General features: G+C 30.4%; 1 protein-coding gene across 1 annotated transcript in view; it reads right to left on the minus strand.

Moving 5' to 3' along the window:
* LOC114331790 (regulating synaptic membrane exocytosis protein 2) overlaps nucleotides 1-19693 on the minus strand; it is a 421091-nt gene that overhangs the window by 290771 nt on the left and 110627 nt on the right. Inside the window, exon 4 of the mRNA XM_050648222.1 lies at nucleotides 329-546. Within this exon, the coding sequence (XP_050504179.1) occupies nucleotides 329-546 (218 nt within the window). The remainder of the gene's footprint in view (nucleotides 1-328; nucleotides 547-19693) is intronic.

The following is a 19693-nucleotide window of genomic DNA, read 5'->3' on the forward strand; positions in this document are numbered from 1 at the left end:
TTTTATTCACTTTGTAATTTATCGGCATTGTAATATCATACAACTTATACACCGCATTCCTCGGTAGACGCAAGATATAGTAGAAACGCGAAGATAGACCGCATACTATAGTAGCACCCAAGATTTATATATACAGCAAAAGAAATTTAAATCAACTTAAGTACTCACTTTAATCACAACATTCGTTATTTGCGTGTAGAAATTTACTAAAACATCTACAAATGGAGAATAAAAAGAACAATTTTTCTAAAGTTATGGGAGCAACAACCTCAAAGAGTCGAAATCTATTCTAAACTACCCTAAATAGAAACTACCAAGTTTGTCTTACCTTTCTCGCTATCTCTTTCGTCACTACCGTATTCTGGAGTAGACTTAAGATCCTCTTCGGAACTGGAGTAATTATGAAGTTGCACTTGGGGTGGGGCGTGTTGTTGATGCTTTTTTGTCGAACCGCTGCGCTTGTGTTTTTTGTTGGCACTCGCCATCGGTTGGACCCTTTGCTGGGAATGCTCCATTTGAACGGGTTCGGCCTCTTGTTCTGGATACCTGAAAAAAAAAAATTTAAGCACATTATAAATTGTTTTAATTTGAATTTTGATATTAGCTTTTAAAACATTATGTTAGAAATAATACACAAATATTTATATCAATTCGAAGATTTATTTCCCGAGAAATCAAACCTCTAATGAGACTAAGTTTCTGGTTACGCCTTCGTGGTTTCTATTACTTGCAAACCAAGCGAATGCTGATTAAAAGAAGACACGGGGAGGTCTAAAATTTGCACCTCACTACCTGCCTATTCAGCGTGGCAAAATTCCAACGAAAACTTAAGGGTCGCGATACTCAGTTAAAGGTAAAACTAATACAAAAGAATTCGCTGTAAAACGAAATCAAAAGACGTCCTTTACTCTTGAGTGAAAAAAGAATAACTTTTTTTCGAAAAATTAATAATAACGGAGTTATCGTAATAAAAACGATCTTAGGTATCCAAATTTCAATTTTTTTTTTCGATTAGAAGAATGTAATTGCATATTATAACATAATTTTTAATTCCAAACAACTTTTCTTAATAACAATTTTCGATATTGTGAAATATATAGGTACTTTCTTCTTGAGCGAAATTCATATTTTTGATACCTCGCATACTGTTGATAAAATTTGATATCTGATGATTTAAGAGGATCGGTACGTTTTTTCGGCTGCAATGCTATTTAAATGGGGATTCAATTTTTTCGAATCCTGAGAAAACTAATAAGCATTTTTAAAAAATTTAAACGCAGAATGAAAGATTGCGTTATTAGCGAGGGCCGAAAGTCCCTGAAAACTTCTATAATGGTTATTTTAATAAGTTACAGGGGTAAAAAACTAAGAGAAAATTTAATGTTATTTTTAATTTCAAATATCTCATTCAAAATAAACTTTTTATTTATTCTAAGGGACTTTCGGACCTCGGTAATAATTTAGTCTTTCATTCTGCGTTTAGATTTTTCAAAAATATTTATTGGTTTTTTCAGGATTCGAAAAAAATGAACACAATGTCAGTGGTAATTTTCCAAATCTATCTTTGTCATACAACGCACTCAGTCGAATAGAATATTGTCAGTCAGACACTGACAATCAGTGACAATTTTAAATAATTATTTTACATGAATCGGGAATATTTTATATTGTTGATTAAATATTATTGATATATTTATAGTGTATTTGATAAATAATTGATTTAAAAGGTGAGCTTTATAAAAAGTTATTTATTGTGTAGGTATTATTTATGGAAGATAGAAGCAGAGAATACATCAAGATATATTCTGTGATCCAAGTATTTTGTTGTTAAAGATGTTCAAAATTGTAAGCGTTCCATTTATTAAAAAAGTTTCCGTTAAAAGTTAAAAGTTATTCCGTTTATTAAAAAATCACTTTAACACTTTTCCTCTTTTCTCGATTGAATATTATAAGTCTGCATCCCGAGTATGAAAAAAAAGTTGATTAATAGCAAGCTGAAAATTTGTTAATAGGTTAAGGGTGTCCAGTCGGATAAACTTTGATATATGGGAACACTGAAACAGGGGCATTTTTAATTGTGGAACAGGTTAAAAATTTGGAATGGTCAGACCACAAAAACGGCACATTTATTTTGTCCGACAGAATAGACTTAAACTCTCCGAACAGAGATTAAACTCTCATGCAAAAATCAGACTGCTATTTATCACCAAATGGGCGTTTTAATGAGTGGAACATGTAGAATATTTCAAATGACAGGAATTATGACAGGTGATAAATAGCAGTCTGATTTTTGCATGCGAGTTTAATCTCTGTTCGGAGAGTTTAAGTCTATTCTGTCGGACAAAATAAATGTGCCGTTTTCGTGGTCTGACCGTTCCAAATTTTTAACCTGTTCCACAATTAAAACTGCACCTGCTTCAGTGTTCCCATATATAAAAGTTTATCCGACTAGACACCCTTAACCTATTAACAAATTTTCAGCTTGCTATTAATCAACTTTTTTTTTCATACGCGGGATGCAGACCTATTAGTTTTTGTTGTAGGTACATATAAATTATTACAATCACTGAATACATAGCTAGTGAAAAAATTATCAGTAGTAATTGCACAAGAGCTCTAAAATTATTGAATTTTTCCCGAGTGTCACTTTGGCAGTTTTAATTTTACGAGCCGAAGGCGAGTGAAATTATGTCAAAGTGTCACGAGGGCAAAAATTCTATATTAATTTTAGAGTTCGAGTGCAATTTGTTGCGATTATTTCATGAATAAAACTGTTCAAAACCAAAATTTTATTGTAATTTATATATGTAAGTACCAATTAGTGAAATTAAACACATTAAACAAATATGTATTTGACGGTTGAAAGTCATCACTTTTATAATTTTTAAAGCATTTGTCATTAATGTCACTGAATGTATTTTTTCGTAGCAACGAAGGGCATCTGACGTAATATGCTTAACGACGGGAGATTATCAAAAATTATCACCTTAATTTGCATGTCTGTAGCTTTCTATTGGTCAGAATCTCCTATGAATGAAATAATCACATTTATTAACTGAATTAATAATTTGCAATTATACAAAAAATAACAGTTATCCAAGAACATTCAAAAGCCATCTCTTTAAGCTAGTTATGACATTGTCAAGTAGAATGACATTCTAGTAATATGTACATATCCACACCAGTGTGAATTTTACTACACGTAATTTGCCATGTAAAGACAGAAAAGGTAGGGATAGCCGTAAAATATTTGCGAATTATGTACCCATGGCCTTAATCTTAGGTTTTAGTTTAGAATACGCAGAGCACTTTATAAAGAATGACTTTTTTTCGTAAAATTGATAATAAAAAAATTTCCCATATGGTTCCAAGTTACGCAGACACATTGTATATAGGTAATACACATACGCGAACTGTATATTATATTGGTTACCCTTATCTACAAACCATAAACTTCTTTTGCTTTATTAAGACATTTCGTTTATATTTACCGACTACGCTCATAAATGTTTGATTATCTCTAGATTATCAGCGTATTATAATACATTTATGATTAATTTTCTTGTTATTTCATTCGTAAAACTTTACACCTGTGTTGATTTTCCGCTATTTGAATTAAATACAAGTTTATCTTGTATCTTTGTTACCCCTAACGGATTAAGTCCTAATAAGTCATAAACACGGTGACTTGCGTGATACTGATAGCAAATTTTGTATGATAAGGTCCTGCTTAAGTCGGTAATAAACTAAATCAGAATAATTTGTGTTATATGTTTTATTTGGGTCTAATATGTATAAACGAAATATTATTCTAGCGTATAATAGTATATTATTCAACGAGCATGTAATGATGGCTATTACTCACGATGATGAAGTTTGCGACACGAGCCGTAGGCGAGTGTCGTAATTCATCAGAGTGAGTAATAGCCATTACATGCGAGTAAAATACTATACTTTTTCTACGACCTTTTTTATTTGGATTAGTAAAAAAATATAATTATCAACTACTAACATTATTTAAAATCAAAAGAGTTTATTTTTCATAAGAAAACATATTTTATATAACTATGGCAACACTGTTAGAATTACCTTTTTTGAGCTTACGAAACAGTAGTTATCATTAATGTCATGCATGGTATATTATAATTATAATGGTGATGGCTTTTAAAAATATGAGATATTTTAAAGCAATTACATAAAAAAGAACATTTGCTCCCAATAAAAATCTATTGTACAATCAACAGTAAGTGACACATAATTCATTGATATAAATTTCATGTCCGTAAACCCTTTTACGGAATTAGTACCTACGCATTGTTTGTTTACCTTTTAATAACGTCAATCTTAAAATGTCAAATGTTGAAATTTAGAAGTAAAAAATGTACTGACTAAAAATATAATATGTACTGACGCATTGTTACAGTTAAAAATCCTTTAAACATTTTTCGAAGTTAATTGTTGATATAAATTACAATGATTATTTTATTAAATAAACAAGTTTAAGTAATTTTATTTGTTAATAATAAGTATATTAAAAGTGCCATACACCACTTGAATCTAACTTCAACCCGTGAGTAATGACCCGTGTGTAACTTCAGCCCGTGAGTAATGAAATATTACTCACGGGTAAAGTAATGGATGTCATTATCTATTCAAAAATAGTGAATAATGAGCATATTATTAAACGGTCGTAGAAAAACATATTAAATAGTTTAAAAGTTTTCAGTTAAAACAAAATGGTGAAAAAATCAGATAGCACAAATATAAAAGGGAAATAATTGAAAGATAATTAATTTACCATACTTATTAACATACAAAAGGTATGCACTTGTAAAAAGTAAAAAAACGAAATAATTAAAGAATATGTAAATGACTACAGCAACAACAACAGAGTAGATAAAGACCAAATAGCACAAGCAAAGAGCGAAATATATGTAGTATGTAGCATTAAGAAATAATAATAAACGTCAAGGATTGGACAGCCATAAATGAAAGAATAATCAGTGTATTCATGAAAATAAAAGGAAGAATAGAAGTATATGACTGTAAAGTGTAAATGAGAAGAAAAAAAAAAGAGTTCTGAGAAATTCTACAACAAATACTAGAACTCTACAAGAAACAGTTAGAAAGAAATTATATTGATGGAAGACGTCAGTGCAAGAATTACAAGAGAAGTATAGGGGAGTGCAATTAGAATGAAAAGATACAATGTTTCGGAAAAAATCAAACAAGGTTATATTTTTCTAAAACTTTTTTGTTAGTTTATAAATATGTTAAAGTAAAAAGTTCTACTCACAAATTTCGCCGCTAATTGTTTATTAATTGTTTAAACAATAACAATTGTTTTTTATAAATAATGTTAAGAATATGGGTGAAATCAACATTTTATTTTGATAAAAAATGTTTTTATTTTAGTTTTCATTATGCTGAACCCGAATCTGACATTACAATTTGCAAATTCAAAATGGCGGATTCAAAATGGCGGATTTTTTCCTAAAAATCCTTAAAAAGTAGTTGTAAAATCCGAATTTTTTTTATAAAACGTGTTTATTTACATATATGTGGATATTTTTGAGAGGTTGCTGAACCTGAATCAAATTTTGATAATTTAAATTATAAAATGGCAGATCCAAAATGGCGGATAACTTAAAAAATAGTTGTAAAATAATAATTTCTTTAAAAAATGTATTTATTTCTACATATGTATATTTATTTTTGAGAGCTTTGATAAACCTAACTTAAATGTTAACATTATAAACTATAAAATGGCGGATCCAAAATGCGGATTTTTTAAAAAGAACATAAAAAAGAACATTTTTCTAAAACATTTATTGTCTTTATTTTTAACAGGTTGTTGAATCTGAATTAAAGATTAAAAATTTAAATTTCAAAATAGCGGATCCAAAATGGCGGATATTTAAATGAAAAAGAAGTAGAATCCAATCAAACAAATTTCAGTTATGAGTAAAATACCTATATTTTTCATAATACTGAAAATTGTTATTATGGAAAGTTGTTCAGAATTAAAAACGATGTGTCAATATGCAATTACACTCTTCTAATCGAAATATTGTGAACTATAAAGGTACATATTTAGTGCGCGAAATATAATTTTTTTACATACCTCGTATAATATTGATAAAATATAATATTTTATATTTGCATATTAAGTGTTAGACCATGCACAGCTATTTATGATGAATAACTTTCTTCATAAAATTAATAATAAAACAGTTATCATAAATAATAAGTGAAAATTTAATCATGTTGGGTATAATTAATTTGAAACAATATTAAAAAAAACAAATTTTCGATTAGAAGGATATAATTACATATTGGAACATAATTTTTAATTCCAAACAACTTTTCATTATAAAAATTTTTGATATTGTGAAATATAAAGGTACTTTACTCTTGAGTGAAATTCATATTTTTTGACATACCTCGTACAAAATTAACAAAATTTGATATTTGATGGTTGCATCTTATGTTATATACGATGCGGAGTATTTTATAAAGAATAACTTTTTTTCGTAAAACTGATATTAAAAAAGTTATCAATAGGTTCCAAGTTACGCAGACATACTGTATAAGAGCTAAAAAAAAATTTTTTTGTTAAACATTTATTATTGTTGAAGCTTATTATTAAATGTATTTTAAGTAAGTTTTACACAAAAAAGTTTTGATCGCTCTGTATATACATTTTTGCATCTGGTAATTTTCGGTTTTTGTATTACATTTTTGTTATCTTTCTTAGTTTTCTCAAAAAGAAATTGTTTATTTCATTTTTAAACTAAAATAATTCAGTGTTTTTTAAGATTATATCCTAAGCTTTAAAAAAATATCAAAAAAATTGTATTAGCTTTATTCAAACTTGAGTAATACCGTCTTAAAGTGGTGGGAATTCTGTAAAACTACGAAGTTTTCAAAAATTACATTTTTTGAGACATCGTATCATTTGAATTAAATTTTTGAGATTTTTTTTGAACAAAACATCGTTTAGTAAGATTATTGAGAGGTAAGTTGTGCAAATTTGAGAGTTTTATAAGTAAAATTGTATTAGTTACACATTTTTAAATCATTTTTTAAACAAAGTTCATGTAAGGCTCACTTTCCGCCCACACCGTACTTATGTCCATACATTTTATTTCTTTTTATTACAACCATAAGACAGCTTATTTGATCTTCTTTCATGTCCAATTTGTAAATTTTCTTTTGATCCATTAGTTAAAGAATTACATTAAAAAAACTCAACCGTGCACTTCTTCCAACGCTAGTTTACAGTGCGCCAATGTGTGTGAGAAGGGTGACTTTAGCGTTATAAATAAAAAATTACAGAAGCTAGAGATTTAATTTTAGTAAAATCTTTATATAAGGTTTTTTTGTAAAATTTTCTGAATTTTTCAATGGTCAAGTCAGTTTTTTTCTAAAAATTATATTTTCGGAGTTATTTAAAAAAATATCTAACTTCGCTGTTCATTTGTTTAATAAAAAATGAAGCACCCACTTCTCGAGTAGAACTTTTTGATATGTTGTTTATTAAACATTTCTTAATAAAATTACAGAAAGTTTTATCTTGTTTGATTTTTTCCGAAGTGAAAATCTAAATGCACTCCCCTAGTAAGAAAATAGTAGACTTAAGTAGACCCATATATGGAGAAAATGTCATGAATGAAATTGCAACGAGGTTAATAGACCTATGTGACCCGTATTTGTTAATATGTGATGGTTTCTTTAGCTATAAAAATACCCTATAATAGATAAACTAAATCATAATCTCTTTTCTTTATGAATTGAGACTATCATCAAAAACAATAGATTTACAAGCGATAAAAAATGAAGCTTGGGCGAGATGGTATCTCTCCCAAGCTATTCAAGCGATAGAAGATGTGTTTAAACAACTACACGGGGATGGCTTGGGTATAAACATTAACGGGCAATATCTGAATCACTTACGATATGCTGATAATATTGTATTAACAGTCCATGACGGATCTGTTTTGAGATGGACATTGAGAGGTGACTCTAATTTTTTTGCAGAAATTGCTTGGAATTAACCCATATAATAATAATTGAGTTATCCTTTCACTCAAAAAGGTCAGGAACATTGTTTAAATAATCAAAATGTCAAAAAATTAAGGAAAAATTCGATCTTTCGAAGTTGCGTAATTAAATTTCCTACAATACAAGATTGGTTAAATTTTTTTTAAATTGTTACCCTTGTTGCAAAATAGCAATAATTGCCAAAAAAAAAAACATAAAAAACAAGTATTCGCATTTTACGTTTTTCAACCATTTCTGCTACACTTAGGACCTTCATATTTCACCCAGAAAAACTTTATAATATGATAAAACAAAAATGTAAATTTAGTTAAGATCGGTTCAATGGATTTTGCAAGATAAATTTTGCAATCCAGCTTTCGCAAAAAAAAATTGATTTTTTCAAAATGTTGCAGGACTGAAAATGAAGCATATAGCAAGTTAATTTTTTTTACAAATAGGAGAATAATGTACCTTTCATTTGCAATTTGCAAAATTAAAATCGGTTAAATAGCACGGCGCGGCGTCAGGAATTTTTTTAAATACACATTAATTTTTGGTGCTACGCACAAGACAGCGGTGTTCGATTCCCACAAGTTGATTTCCGCCAAAATTTCTTCCAATATTTATCTAATATATTATTTTTTTACTCTATATTTTGTGATATTTTCATATTTTAATTCCACAAAAATAAAACTAATTTGATTATTGTTTGTGAAAAATTGTTTAAACAATTGCATATGTTTAAAAATAATACACTTTTATTTTCTAAGTTAGAATATATGAACAAAGAAAGTTTTTGCTAAAAAAAGTGTTATTTCAAAGGACAGAATGTATTTTTATTTAGCAATAAACAATTTTAGTTAGTTATTTCGAAATGTACTAAAAATTAAAATTTATCAATCATTATCAAAGGTCATTGGAATGCCCAATCAGAGCGAACGTATTCGTTGTACTGGGCGTAGCACCAAAAATTAATGTTTATTTAAAAAAATTCCTGACACTGTGGTGGTTAATCGATTTTAATTTTGAAACATGCAAATGAAAGGTACAGTATTCTTTTATACGTAAAAAAACTCAACTTGCTGTCTGCTGCAACACTGCTCTTTCAGTGCTGCAACATTTTGAAAAAATGAATTTTTTGTGGGAAAGCTGGATTGCAAACTTTATTTTGCAAAATCTGTTAAACCGATCTTAATGGAATTTACAGTATTGTTTTATCATATCATAAAGTTTTTTTGGGTGAAATATGAAGGTCCTAAGTGGAGCATAAATGGTTGAAAAACGTAAAATGCAAATACTTGTTTGTTTATGGTTTTTTCGAAATTATTTCTATTTTGCAACAAGGGTGACAATTTTTAAAATTTTCAGTTAATCATATATTGTAGAAAATTTAATTACGCAACTTTTATGTTAGTACAACTTTTCTCGAAAATGAATACTTTTAAAGTTATAATCAAAAAACCAAGAAAAAATCGAATTTTCCTTAATTTTTTGACATTTTGCTTATTTAAACAATGTTCCGGACCTTTTTTATGGGAGGATAACTCAAATACTATTATATAAATTATTTTCAAGCAATTTCTGCAAAAAAAATATGAGTCACCTCTCAACATCCAAATGTACTAATATTTTTACAGATGCGTCCTGGTCTATAATATCAAAACAAGTGAAGAATTGCAAAGAATAATGGAAGAACTGGATAGAGAATCGACAAAGATAGGACTGAAGCTGAATTACAGTAAAAGAAAAACCATGACCAATCAACAAGAAAAACTAATAATTACAGTGGCACAAACAAGAATAGAACAAGTAAAAGAATATATATTATATCTAGGACACATTACTAGATTAAATAAAGAAAATCAGACCGAAGAAATAAAGAGAAGAATAAGATTGGCCTGGGCATCATTCGGAAAACTGTCTTATATTCTACAGAAGAGAAAATACCCGCAATACCTAAAAACAAGAGTCTTCAATCAATGTATACTCCCTGTTTTAATATATGGCTCTCATAAATGGACGTTTACAAAAAAAATATGGAAAAAATGGCAAAGAGAGAAAGATCCATGGAAAGACAAATGCTGTACATTAAACTATCAGACAGAAAAAGAAACGAATGGATCCGTAACAAAACAAAAGTGAAAGATGTCTCAACCCAAGTAGCAAAGCTTAAATGGAACTTCGCCGGACACACCCTACGGCAGAAGGATGAAAGGTGGACTAAGATGATTATACATTGGAGACCGTGGAACCACAAACGAAAAAGGGGAAAGCCACAGATGCGATGTCAGATGACCTGAAGAAACACACTGGGTCAAAATTTTTATGTTTTTTTCATGTTTTTAGAAAACATGAAAACATGAAAACCCAAATACACCTAGCAGCAGAAGCAATTAAAATAAAAACTGATCAGGTGAATTATAAAAACAGAAAATCATCGGGGAAGATAACAAAGATAGAAAAACCAGATAAAAGACCAGAAGAAAGCTTACCTGAGGTGACTAACTACAAGAGATTGGACTACAGAGGCATAGAAAACATTGATGAACTTCAGACAAAATACCCATGAAAGTGCAAAAATAGAACCAGTACAATTAGACAAATGGGTACCATATTACTCAGAGTTAGTAAAAGAAAAAATGTATCTCTATGCTCTTCTGACTTACGAAATAAGACACAAACACAGGTTGCAGGAATATCTGAAAACTAAATAAGAAATACCGTAAAAGTAAAAAATAACAGAAAAGCTGCCCGTTCTGGAGACATACCTGCAGAACTGTTAAAACACTCCCTTCGGATGTAATAAAAGAATTAAATCAATAATATTTATAGCCCAGTCGGGATAGCATTTGACCTTGCATTAGGAGCTGCCCCAAACTTTATTTTTCTAATCTTTAGGAAGGGTAAATATTAGTATAAATTTAAAATCTCGACTAAATTCCACCGTTGCGTTAGCCGCCATCTTGATTTTAAACGAGAACCGTTTTTGCTCAATATCTCCGCCATTTTCAATTTTTTGACAAAAAGTGTAGAAACTGAAATTGTTGAAAATGCGATTTTCTATAATTTCATTTATTATAATTTTTTTTGTGCGGTCGATATTTTTCGAGTTATGAGTGTAAAATAGTGACAGTTGTAGCATAATTATTGAATTATTGAATTATCTCGTTTATTATTAGTTTTACAACAAATATTTACCTATATAAAAATGAAGAGAATTAAATTTTGTACAATTTTGATGCCGTTCATTTTTTTGATAAAATCAATATTTAAGGTAGTACGTATGTGGTAAAGGTGCGACCGTAAGACCTGATTGAGTTTGTAACCATTGTTTTTGTTCAATATCTCCGCCATTTTCAACTTTTCGACAAAAAGTGTAAGTCCTGAAATTGTTGCAATTACGATTTACTACAATTTTTCGAGAGAACCAGTGGCGGGTCTACAAGGGGGGGAAATGGGAAAATTCCCCCCAACAGGGTCCAAAATTAAAAAAAAAATGTTTGAACATCACGATATATTAGCTGACACAAAACTTAAATATCGACCAACCAATAAAACCCGCTAGTTAATAAAATTAAGTGAACTTAATATATATAATGTCTTTTTATGTCTTTTATATACTTAGTTTGGTTGATGTTTCATTGGAAGTTTCAAAAATTGTATAAAATATAATTCTCTTTATTTTTGTTTATGTACAATTATGTCGTAAAGTTAATAATAAATGAGACAATTCAATAATTATGCTTCCCCTCCGCTTCCATTATTTTTCCCCTTAACTCGGAGAATGTTGAACGTATAAAAAAATTGCGCCAAAGGAAATTGTAGGAAATTGCATTTCCAACAATTTTCTTTCCCACCATTTATGTCGAAAAGTTGAAAATGGCGGAGATATTAAGCAACAACAGTTTTCATTTAAAATCACTATGGCGGCTAATGCAACCGCGGAATTCAGTCGAGATTTTAAATTTACACTACTATTGATCTCTCCTAAAGGATATAATTATAAAATTTAGGGCAGCTCGGATACAAAATTCAATTCAATAATTATGCTCCCCCCACCACTTTTTAATATTTTCCCATATAACTCGGAAAATATCAACCGCATGAAAAAAATTGTTAAAAATAAATTGTAGGAAATTATATTTTGAACAACTTTAGTTGAAAATGGCGTAGATATTGAACAAAAACAATTGCTATAAAATCAATCCGGTCTTACGCTCGCGCCATTACCGCATACGTACTACCTTAAATATTAATTTTAGCAAAAAAATGAAAGAGATCAAAATTCTGTAGAATTTAATTGTCTTCATTTTTGTACAGGTACATATTTGTTGTAAAACTAATAATAAACGAGATAATTCAATAATTCAATAATTATGCTCCAACTGTCACTATTTTCCCCTCATAACTCGGAAAATATCGACCGCACGAAAAAAATTATAATAAGTGAAATTATAGAAAATCGTATTTTCAACAATTTCAGTTTCTCCACTTTTTGTCAAAAAATTGAAAATGGCGAAGATATTGAGCAAAAACGGTTCTCGTTTAAAATCAAGATAGCGGCTAACGCAACGATGGAATTCAGTCGAGATTTTAAATTTATACTAATATTGATCCTCCCTAAAGATTAGAAAAATAAAATTTGGGGCAGCTCCTAATGCAAGGTTAGGCCTGTTATTCGTCTAACCCGACTGGACTATTAACAAATGCTTATTGATAGAAAAATACCGAAGCAATGGAAGATGTACTAGTTAAGCTCCATGCGTAAAAAGGGAAACAAGAAAGACCCCAATAATTATAGGGCAATGTACATCGTAACTTAGGTGGGTAGGTCATATGGAATTTTTTTTTAAATAAATGGTGGAGGAACTGATGCGGACTTCAGTCAAAAGAACATAGTGGTTTTCGTCCCTGTCGCTCATGTACTGATAATATATATGTACCATCCGTGAATAAGTGGATAAGTCAAATCTTAAATTTTTTATTCTTCAAAACTAATAAAATGTTTAAAATGGCCATACCCAAAAATTTGCATTTTTGAGTTATCGACTTATTCACAGATGGTACAGAATTATTTTCTATAAAATAGCTCATAGAAAACTAAATAACATTCAATGCTAAATTGCACGTTACTTCTTAGAACTCCGAAAGACCTATGATAGTGTACAACATCCTTTGGAAATCAATGAAAAATGATGGAGTAGAGAAGGCCGAGTAGTGTAAAATCGTTTTACAAAGACAATTAATGTAGAATAAAAGTTGAACAGAACTACTTTGAATCATCTAAAATCGATAAAGAACTTTGACAACGTGCTGCCTGCCACCGTGTCACCAATCTAGTTTAAACATTATGTAATCATATATATAATCCTAGATAACCGCAGTTCTCGCTAGTGGCACACAACCCCCCTACATGCGACACTATGTATATGTTATAGTCAAAGCCCGAATTTCAGGGACTCCTAGGTTTGACTAGGCAATCCTCAGGTCTGACTGACGGTCTTAGTCAAAGCCCGAAATAAATTACAGTTTCGGCCTTTGACTAGTCAAACCTAGGAGAGACTAAGTTGGTCAGGCAAAGGTCGAAATTTAATTTTATGAAATCGGGGTTTGACTTAAAATGTCGTAATTTGTTGGATTAGATTTAATAATTTAATAATTAGGTAAAATAAAAAAAAATAGTGTTTATTCTCACATGTTGAGGCATTATAGCATTTAGAGTTGCACAATACGTAAGACCTTTTACACTTACATAATTTTGAAGAGCATTTCTTATTGCAGTAGTATTTTATAAGGCCTTGTCCTGCAAATTTAGAATTTTTGTACTAATTTCTCTTTGAGACAGCTTATCGTTTGTAACATCTTCGAAATTAAGAAAATTCTCTTTGCATTCTCTTACTTGATTTCTTGAAAAAAATGTGTTTATTGTTTTTAGTTTCGTCCCAACTCTATATAAAACGTGAATTGTTTTATCTTGTATGATATCCAAAATATTTTCGAGAATCTCCTTTGGCTTTATCAAAGCTGGAGATTTTTTCACTTAATTGTTTCATAGCATTATCCTGGGCATGAAGACCTTCAATCGCCTTTCCTTTATTTATTTTAATCTTTTCTCTCTGTGCACAACGCATGCATGTACCTTTTCTGTCAAAACCTTCATAGTATGCACTAAGTGTGCTGTCAGCGCACACAACATGTACCACCTAATTACCAATAATTATGCACTTGTTTGACAATTTTCTTCCTCTCCTAGTGACGACGGTCCAGGGGCTTTCTTAGTATTATGGTGATCCTTAGTTTTTTCTCCAATTGCAATATCTTCTTTTAGAGTTGACGATGACATTCCAATTCCATCTGTTTGTGCCAAAATAAAATTCATATACTTAGTCAAACCAAATTACGTTTTTCAAAAAATCAAATAAGAGAATACAAAGAGAATTTTCTTAATTTCGAAGATGTTAAGCTGTCTCTATAAAGAGAAATTTGTACGAAAGGTTTTAAATTTTGAGGACGAGGCTTTATAAAATATTACAGCAATAAGAAATGCTCTTCAAAATTATGTCAGTGTAAAGGGTCTAACGTATTGTGCAACTCTAAATGCTCTAATGCCTCAACATGTGAGAATAAACACTAATTTTTTTTATTTTAATTACGACAATATAAAAATAAAAACATTAAAATTAGAAAATAAAGTTTTATTTAAACCTAATCTAACAAATTACGACATTTTAATAGCTGATCGGGGTTTGACTAGTCAAACTCCGATTTAATAAAATTAAGTTTCGACCTTTGCCTGACCAACTTAGCCTCTCCTAGGTTTGACTAGTCAAAGGCCGAAATTCTGATTTATTTAGGGCTTTGATTAAGACCGTCAGTCAGACCTGAGGATTGCCTAGTCAAACCTAGGAGTGCCTGAAATTCGGGCTTTGACTATAACATATATACTACATACCCGAAGTTTTCGATTCTGGCAACTTGACTGAATTGAAAAATAGGCCAAATCCCATCTTAAAATTTAGGAAAATACCCGTCAATCTATATAACAACCATCCATTTTGGTCCCAGGGTGTGGGTTTTACGGCCCTCCCCATTTTTGGTCCGTTTTTCGTTCTCGTTCCCAAGACTCCCAAAAATTTAGAAAATCTTAGTTCGGTATCTACAGCTTCTGATAGTATTGATCATTACCTTTCCAACGGATGTCTAATTTTGAAAATCGGTTATACTACAGGGTGAGTCATGATGAACTGTACATACTCCTACCTCGTATAGAGGCCCCTATGGGGAATAACAAATGACCATTAAAAAGTGTCTGCTCCCATTGTTTAATAATATACAGGGCGAGTTTCGCATTTTGACAGAAATTTGTATTCGTCATAGTTTTTGAACGGTCAGATCGATGTGTCTCTTATTTTGGTCAATCGTTACACTATTGCCACCTAATCAACTGATTTATTCAAACTAGAAAAAATCAGGTCCGGCTTTAAAAAAATTAGTTCGTTTGGGTCTTAGAAAAAATTTCACCCTGTATACGCTTTTTGAAAACTCTAATATGAATTTTACAAATTGGACAAATAGGCAATTAAAATAACATATTTATTTTTTTCCGCACACGATTGCTTAATTTTTTATAAAAAAATCAAATTTGATTATGAATTAAAAGTTTGGTAAAGTAAACTATAGATTTAACAAAATTAACTTTTATTACCAAAATTAATTTTTTTTGAACAAATATTTAATTTATGTTACCACCAATCAACTGATTTATTCAAACAAGAAAAAAATCAGGCCCGGATTTAAAAAATAAGTTCGTTTTGGTCTTAGAAAAAATTTCACCCTGTGTACACTTTTTGAAAACTCTAATATGATTTTTACAAATTAGATAAATAGGCAATTAAAATGGCATTTTTATTTTTTCCCCACACGATTACTTAATTTTTTATAAAAAAAATCAAATTTGACTATAAATAATTAAAAGTTTGGTAAAGTGAACCATAGATTTAAAAAAAATAATTTTTATTACAAAAATGAATTTTTTTTGAACAAATATTTAATTTATGTTATCACCCAATCAACTGATTTACTCAAACTAGAAAAAAATCAGGCCCGGATTTAAAAAATTAGTTTGTTTGGGTCTTAGAAAAAATTTCACCTTGTATACGTTTTTTGAAAACTCTAATATGAATTTTACAAATAAGACAAATAGGCAACTAAAATGGCATATTTATTTTTTCCCCACACGATTACTTATTTTTTTTATTAAAAAATCAAATTTGACTATGCATAAAAAGTTTGGCAAAGTTTTTGCATAGATTTAAAAAAATTAACTTTTTTTACAAAAATTAATTTACAAAAACAACGTTTTTCTTAAAATTAAAAGTTTTACCATTTTTTTTTTCTATAACACGTCTAGATCTAAAACTTCCCATAACACTTCTTTTGGACTCTATAGTTTAACACCGACGTGATCAAATTGATAAATTTTAAATTTTTCCACCTAATTTTTGCGATTTACAAGTTTGCAGCTTTTACAAGAAGAAGACGGAAAGTCTACAACAATTTTCATAGTCTTCACAATGGTAAGAGGTATGTGCTGTAAAAATTTCAGAAAAAAAATATTAAAATGGAACAGAGTTGTAGCGAGTTAAACCGTGAGTTCATTTTTTTTTCAATTTTAGGTTAAAATTCCGATTTTAACAAATTTGATTTTTTAATAAAAAATTAAGTAATCGTGTGGTGAAAAAAATAAATATGCCATTCTAATTGTCTATTTGTATAATTTGTAAAATTCATATTAGAGTTTTCAAAAAGCGAATACAGGGTGAAATTTTTTCTTATTTTTTTATAATAAAAAATAAATTTGTCTTATCCCGTTGCCATTATCGCCGAAATGGTCTATGAGGTTATAGTGGTTACGGCGCTAAACTTGATCGGGCAATCCGAGTTCATTTTCCAGCCATCCCAATATGTTTTTATCTTATCCGAATAGAAAAAAATCTAGTGTACATTACCAGAGAACGGCAGTTCTCGCCAGTGGCGCACACCTACACCCCCTACACGCGACACTATACACGAAATTTTCGATTTTCTAAATCTGACTAAATTGAAAATTGGGCCAACTCCCATCTTAAAGTTCAGGAAAAGACTCACCCATTCATATGTCAACCATCCATTTTGGTCCAAGGGTGTGGATTTTACGGCCCTTCCTATTTAGGGTCTGTTTTTCGTTCTCGTCCCCAAAACTAACAAAAACTTCAAAAATTTAACTCCGACCTTTGCGGCTTCTAATAGAAGCGATCATTACCTTTCCAACGCATGTCAAATTTTGAAAATCGTTTATACCGTTCACAGTTACCGAGCTCAGAAATATGAGTCAATTTTTATTTAAAAAAGGGGAAATGTTTGTGGATATGTATGTATGTATATGTGTGTAAAAGTTAAACCGATCTGAATTTTTTTTCTGTGTTTGAAGAGGAGGTGAGGGCTGATTCAGAACCGGTGTAGTTTGTGAGTTTTGATTACCCATAAGCCAGCTATAGGACTTGGTAGGTACAAAACGGCATATTTTTTTGCTATATATATCTTCGGTTCAAGAAGAAACAGGAGAACAGTAAATACACCAAATTAATAGCGTTGAGTTAAGCTTTCAAATGGTGTCTAAGCTGTCAGGATCAGACATACACACGGCTCAGTATAGCCGAAAAACTGAAAAACTAAACTTTGAAACTTTTGGTTTCTCGACAATTACACAAAATTTCAACCTACGAATTACGCCAATAACTGAGCGTTTGTAGAAGGACTCTAGACGAATCTAACGGTGTATACCTTATATCCGGGAAAATTCGAATTTAAGTTATAAACTTCATAAGTATGATCAAATCTATTTCTTATGGGAAAAACGGTATTTTAAGCTCAATAATTCCTGTAATAGCTTCAGTTATCACACTTGACCTTAGATTCATAAGATACTACTTTTCAATACGTTCCAAACTCATGTTTAGTGAACAAAATCGGTTAAGCCGTTTAGAAGTTATTAAGCTCCAAAGTATAATCCAATTAACAATAATTCCCTAAATGGTTTATGTAGTTCTAGTGGTTACGACACTAATTTGATCTGGCAACGGGCAATCTGAGTTCATTTACCGGCCATCCCAATATTTTTTCAATCTATTTCGAATAGAAAAAAAATCTAGTGTACATTCGATGGACACTAGATCATTTGGGAGATAATGCGACAAAGGCGACAATTTATTAAGCTTAACGTATAATCGAGAAACGTTGCAAATAACTTTGAAAAACTGATACAAGAAGAAAAACCTCTAAACGCCGTAAAAATAAGTGGCCCGTACAATATTCCAGCTACAACAGATCTGATATGAATATTACATGGCGCGAAAATATATTTTCATTTTGATGCAAAACAAAATTCTAGTTTTATTTTTAAAGATTTTTTCATAATATTTGCTAAATTTGAAGTAAACGCGCCACAAAAGAGTTTCAAAATTCAAACTGTATCAAAGTTACTCTTTTGTGGCGCGTTTTACTTCAAATTGGGCAAATATTATGAAAAAATCTTTTAAAATAAAACTAGAATTTTGTTTTGCATCAAAATGAAAATACATTTTCGCGCCACGTAATATTCATATCAGATCTTTTGTAGCTGGAATATTGTATGCGCCACTCATTTTTACGGCGTTTAGCGGTTATTTATTCTTGTTCGATATACACAAAGAATTATATTGAAAAAATAAATATTGGTATGACTGGGCTTTCCCATCGGATATGGATATAAAGTCAATATGAACTTGTGATAGGGCAGCTTCTCACAGTCAGAACGCTAATAGAGAAAGCCAATTAATGTCACTTGAACTTATACATTGACTTCGCTGATTATGAAAAAGCATTCGACTCCGTAGAACTTTGGGCAATAGAGAGCTATGAAGAACGGTAGGATAGATTGCCGATACAGAATGCTCATACATAATATTTACAAATAGACAAAAAAGAAAGCTACAATGAAAATACAAATAGATGAGAAAACCAAAGCTATACCAATCAGCAGAGGTGTTTGCAAGGGAGACGTTATCTCACCAAAGCTATTCACACTGGGCTGGAAGACGTGTTCAAAGACATTAACTGGGCAGATAAAAGAATAAATGTTAATGGAAGAAAATTGAGTCATTTGAGATATGCTGACGACATCGTAATATTCGCTACCATTTCAAGCAACTATTTCAAGTTTTGGAAAAAGTAGGTCTTAAGATGAACTTGGAAAAAACAAAAATAGTGACGAATACACCAAACATTAGAAAAATAACGTTAACCTAATTAAATTTAGAAACAATAAGCAAAAACATCTGCATGGGACAGATAATGAAAGAAAAAAGTAAATCAAACTGCCGAAATTACCAAAAGAATAAGGTTAGCGTGGGCAGGATTTGGAAAACTGAGTTGGATCTTGAAAAACACTAAAATAGAACAATATTTGAGAACCAGAGTTTACAAACAGTGTATCCTCCCTATACTTACGTATGGTTCACAGACGTGGACACTCCCCAAGTCCAATATGGAATAAATAGTGAAGGCACAAAGAGCGATGGAGAGATCAATGCTCGGGATGAGACTTATAGACAAAAAAATAAACAAATGGAAT

This window comes from Diabrotica virgifera, chromosome 4 (assembly GCF_917563875.1).
Source record: "Diabrotica virgifera virgifera chromosome 4, PGI_DIABVI_V3a".
Lineage (NCBI taxonomy): Eukaryota > Metazoa > Arthropoda > Insecta > Coleoptera > Chrysomelidae > Diabrotica > Diabrotica virgifera.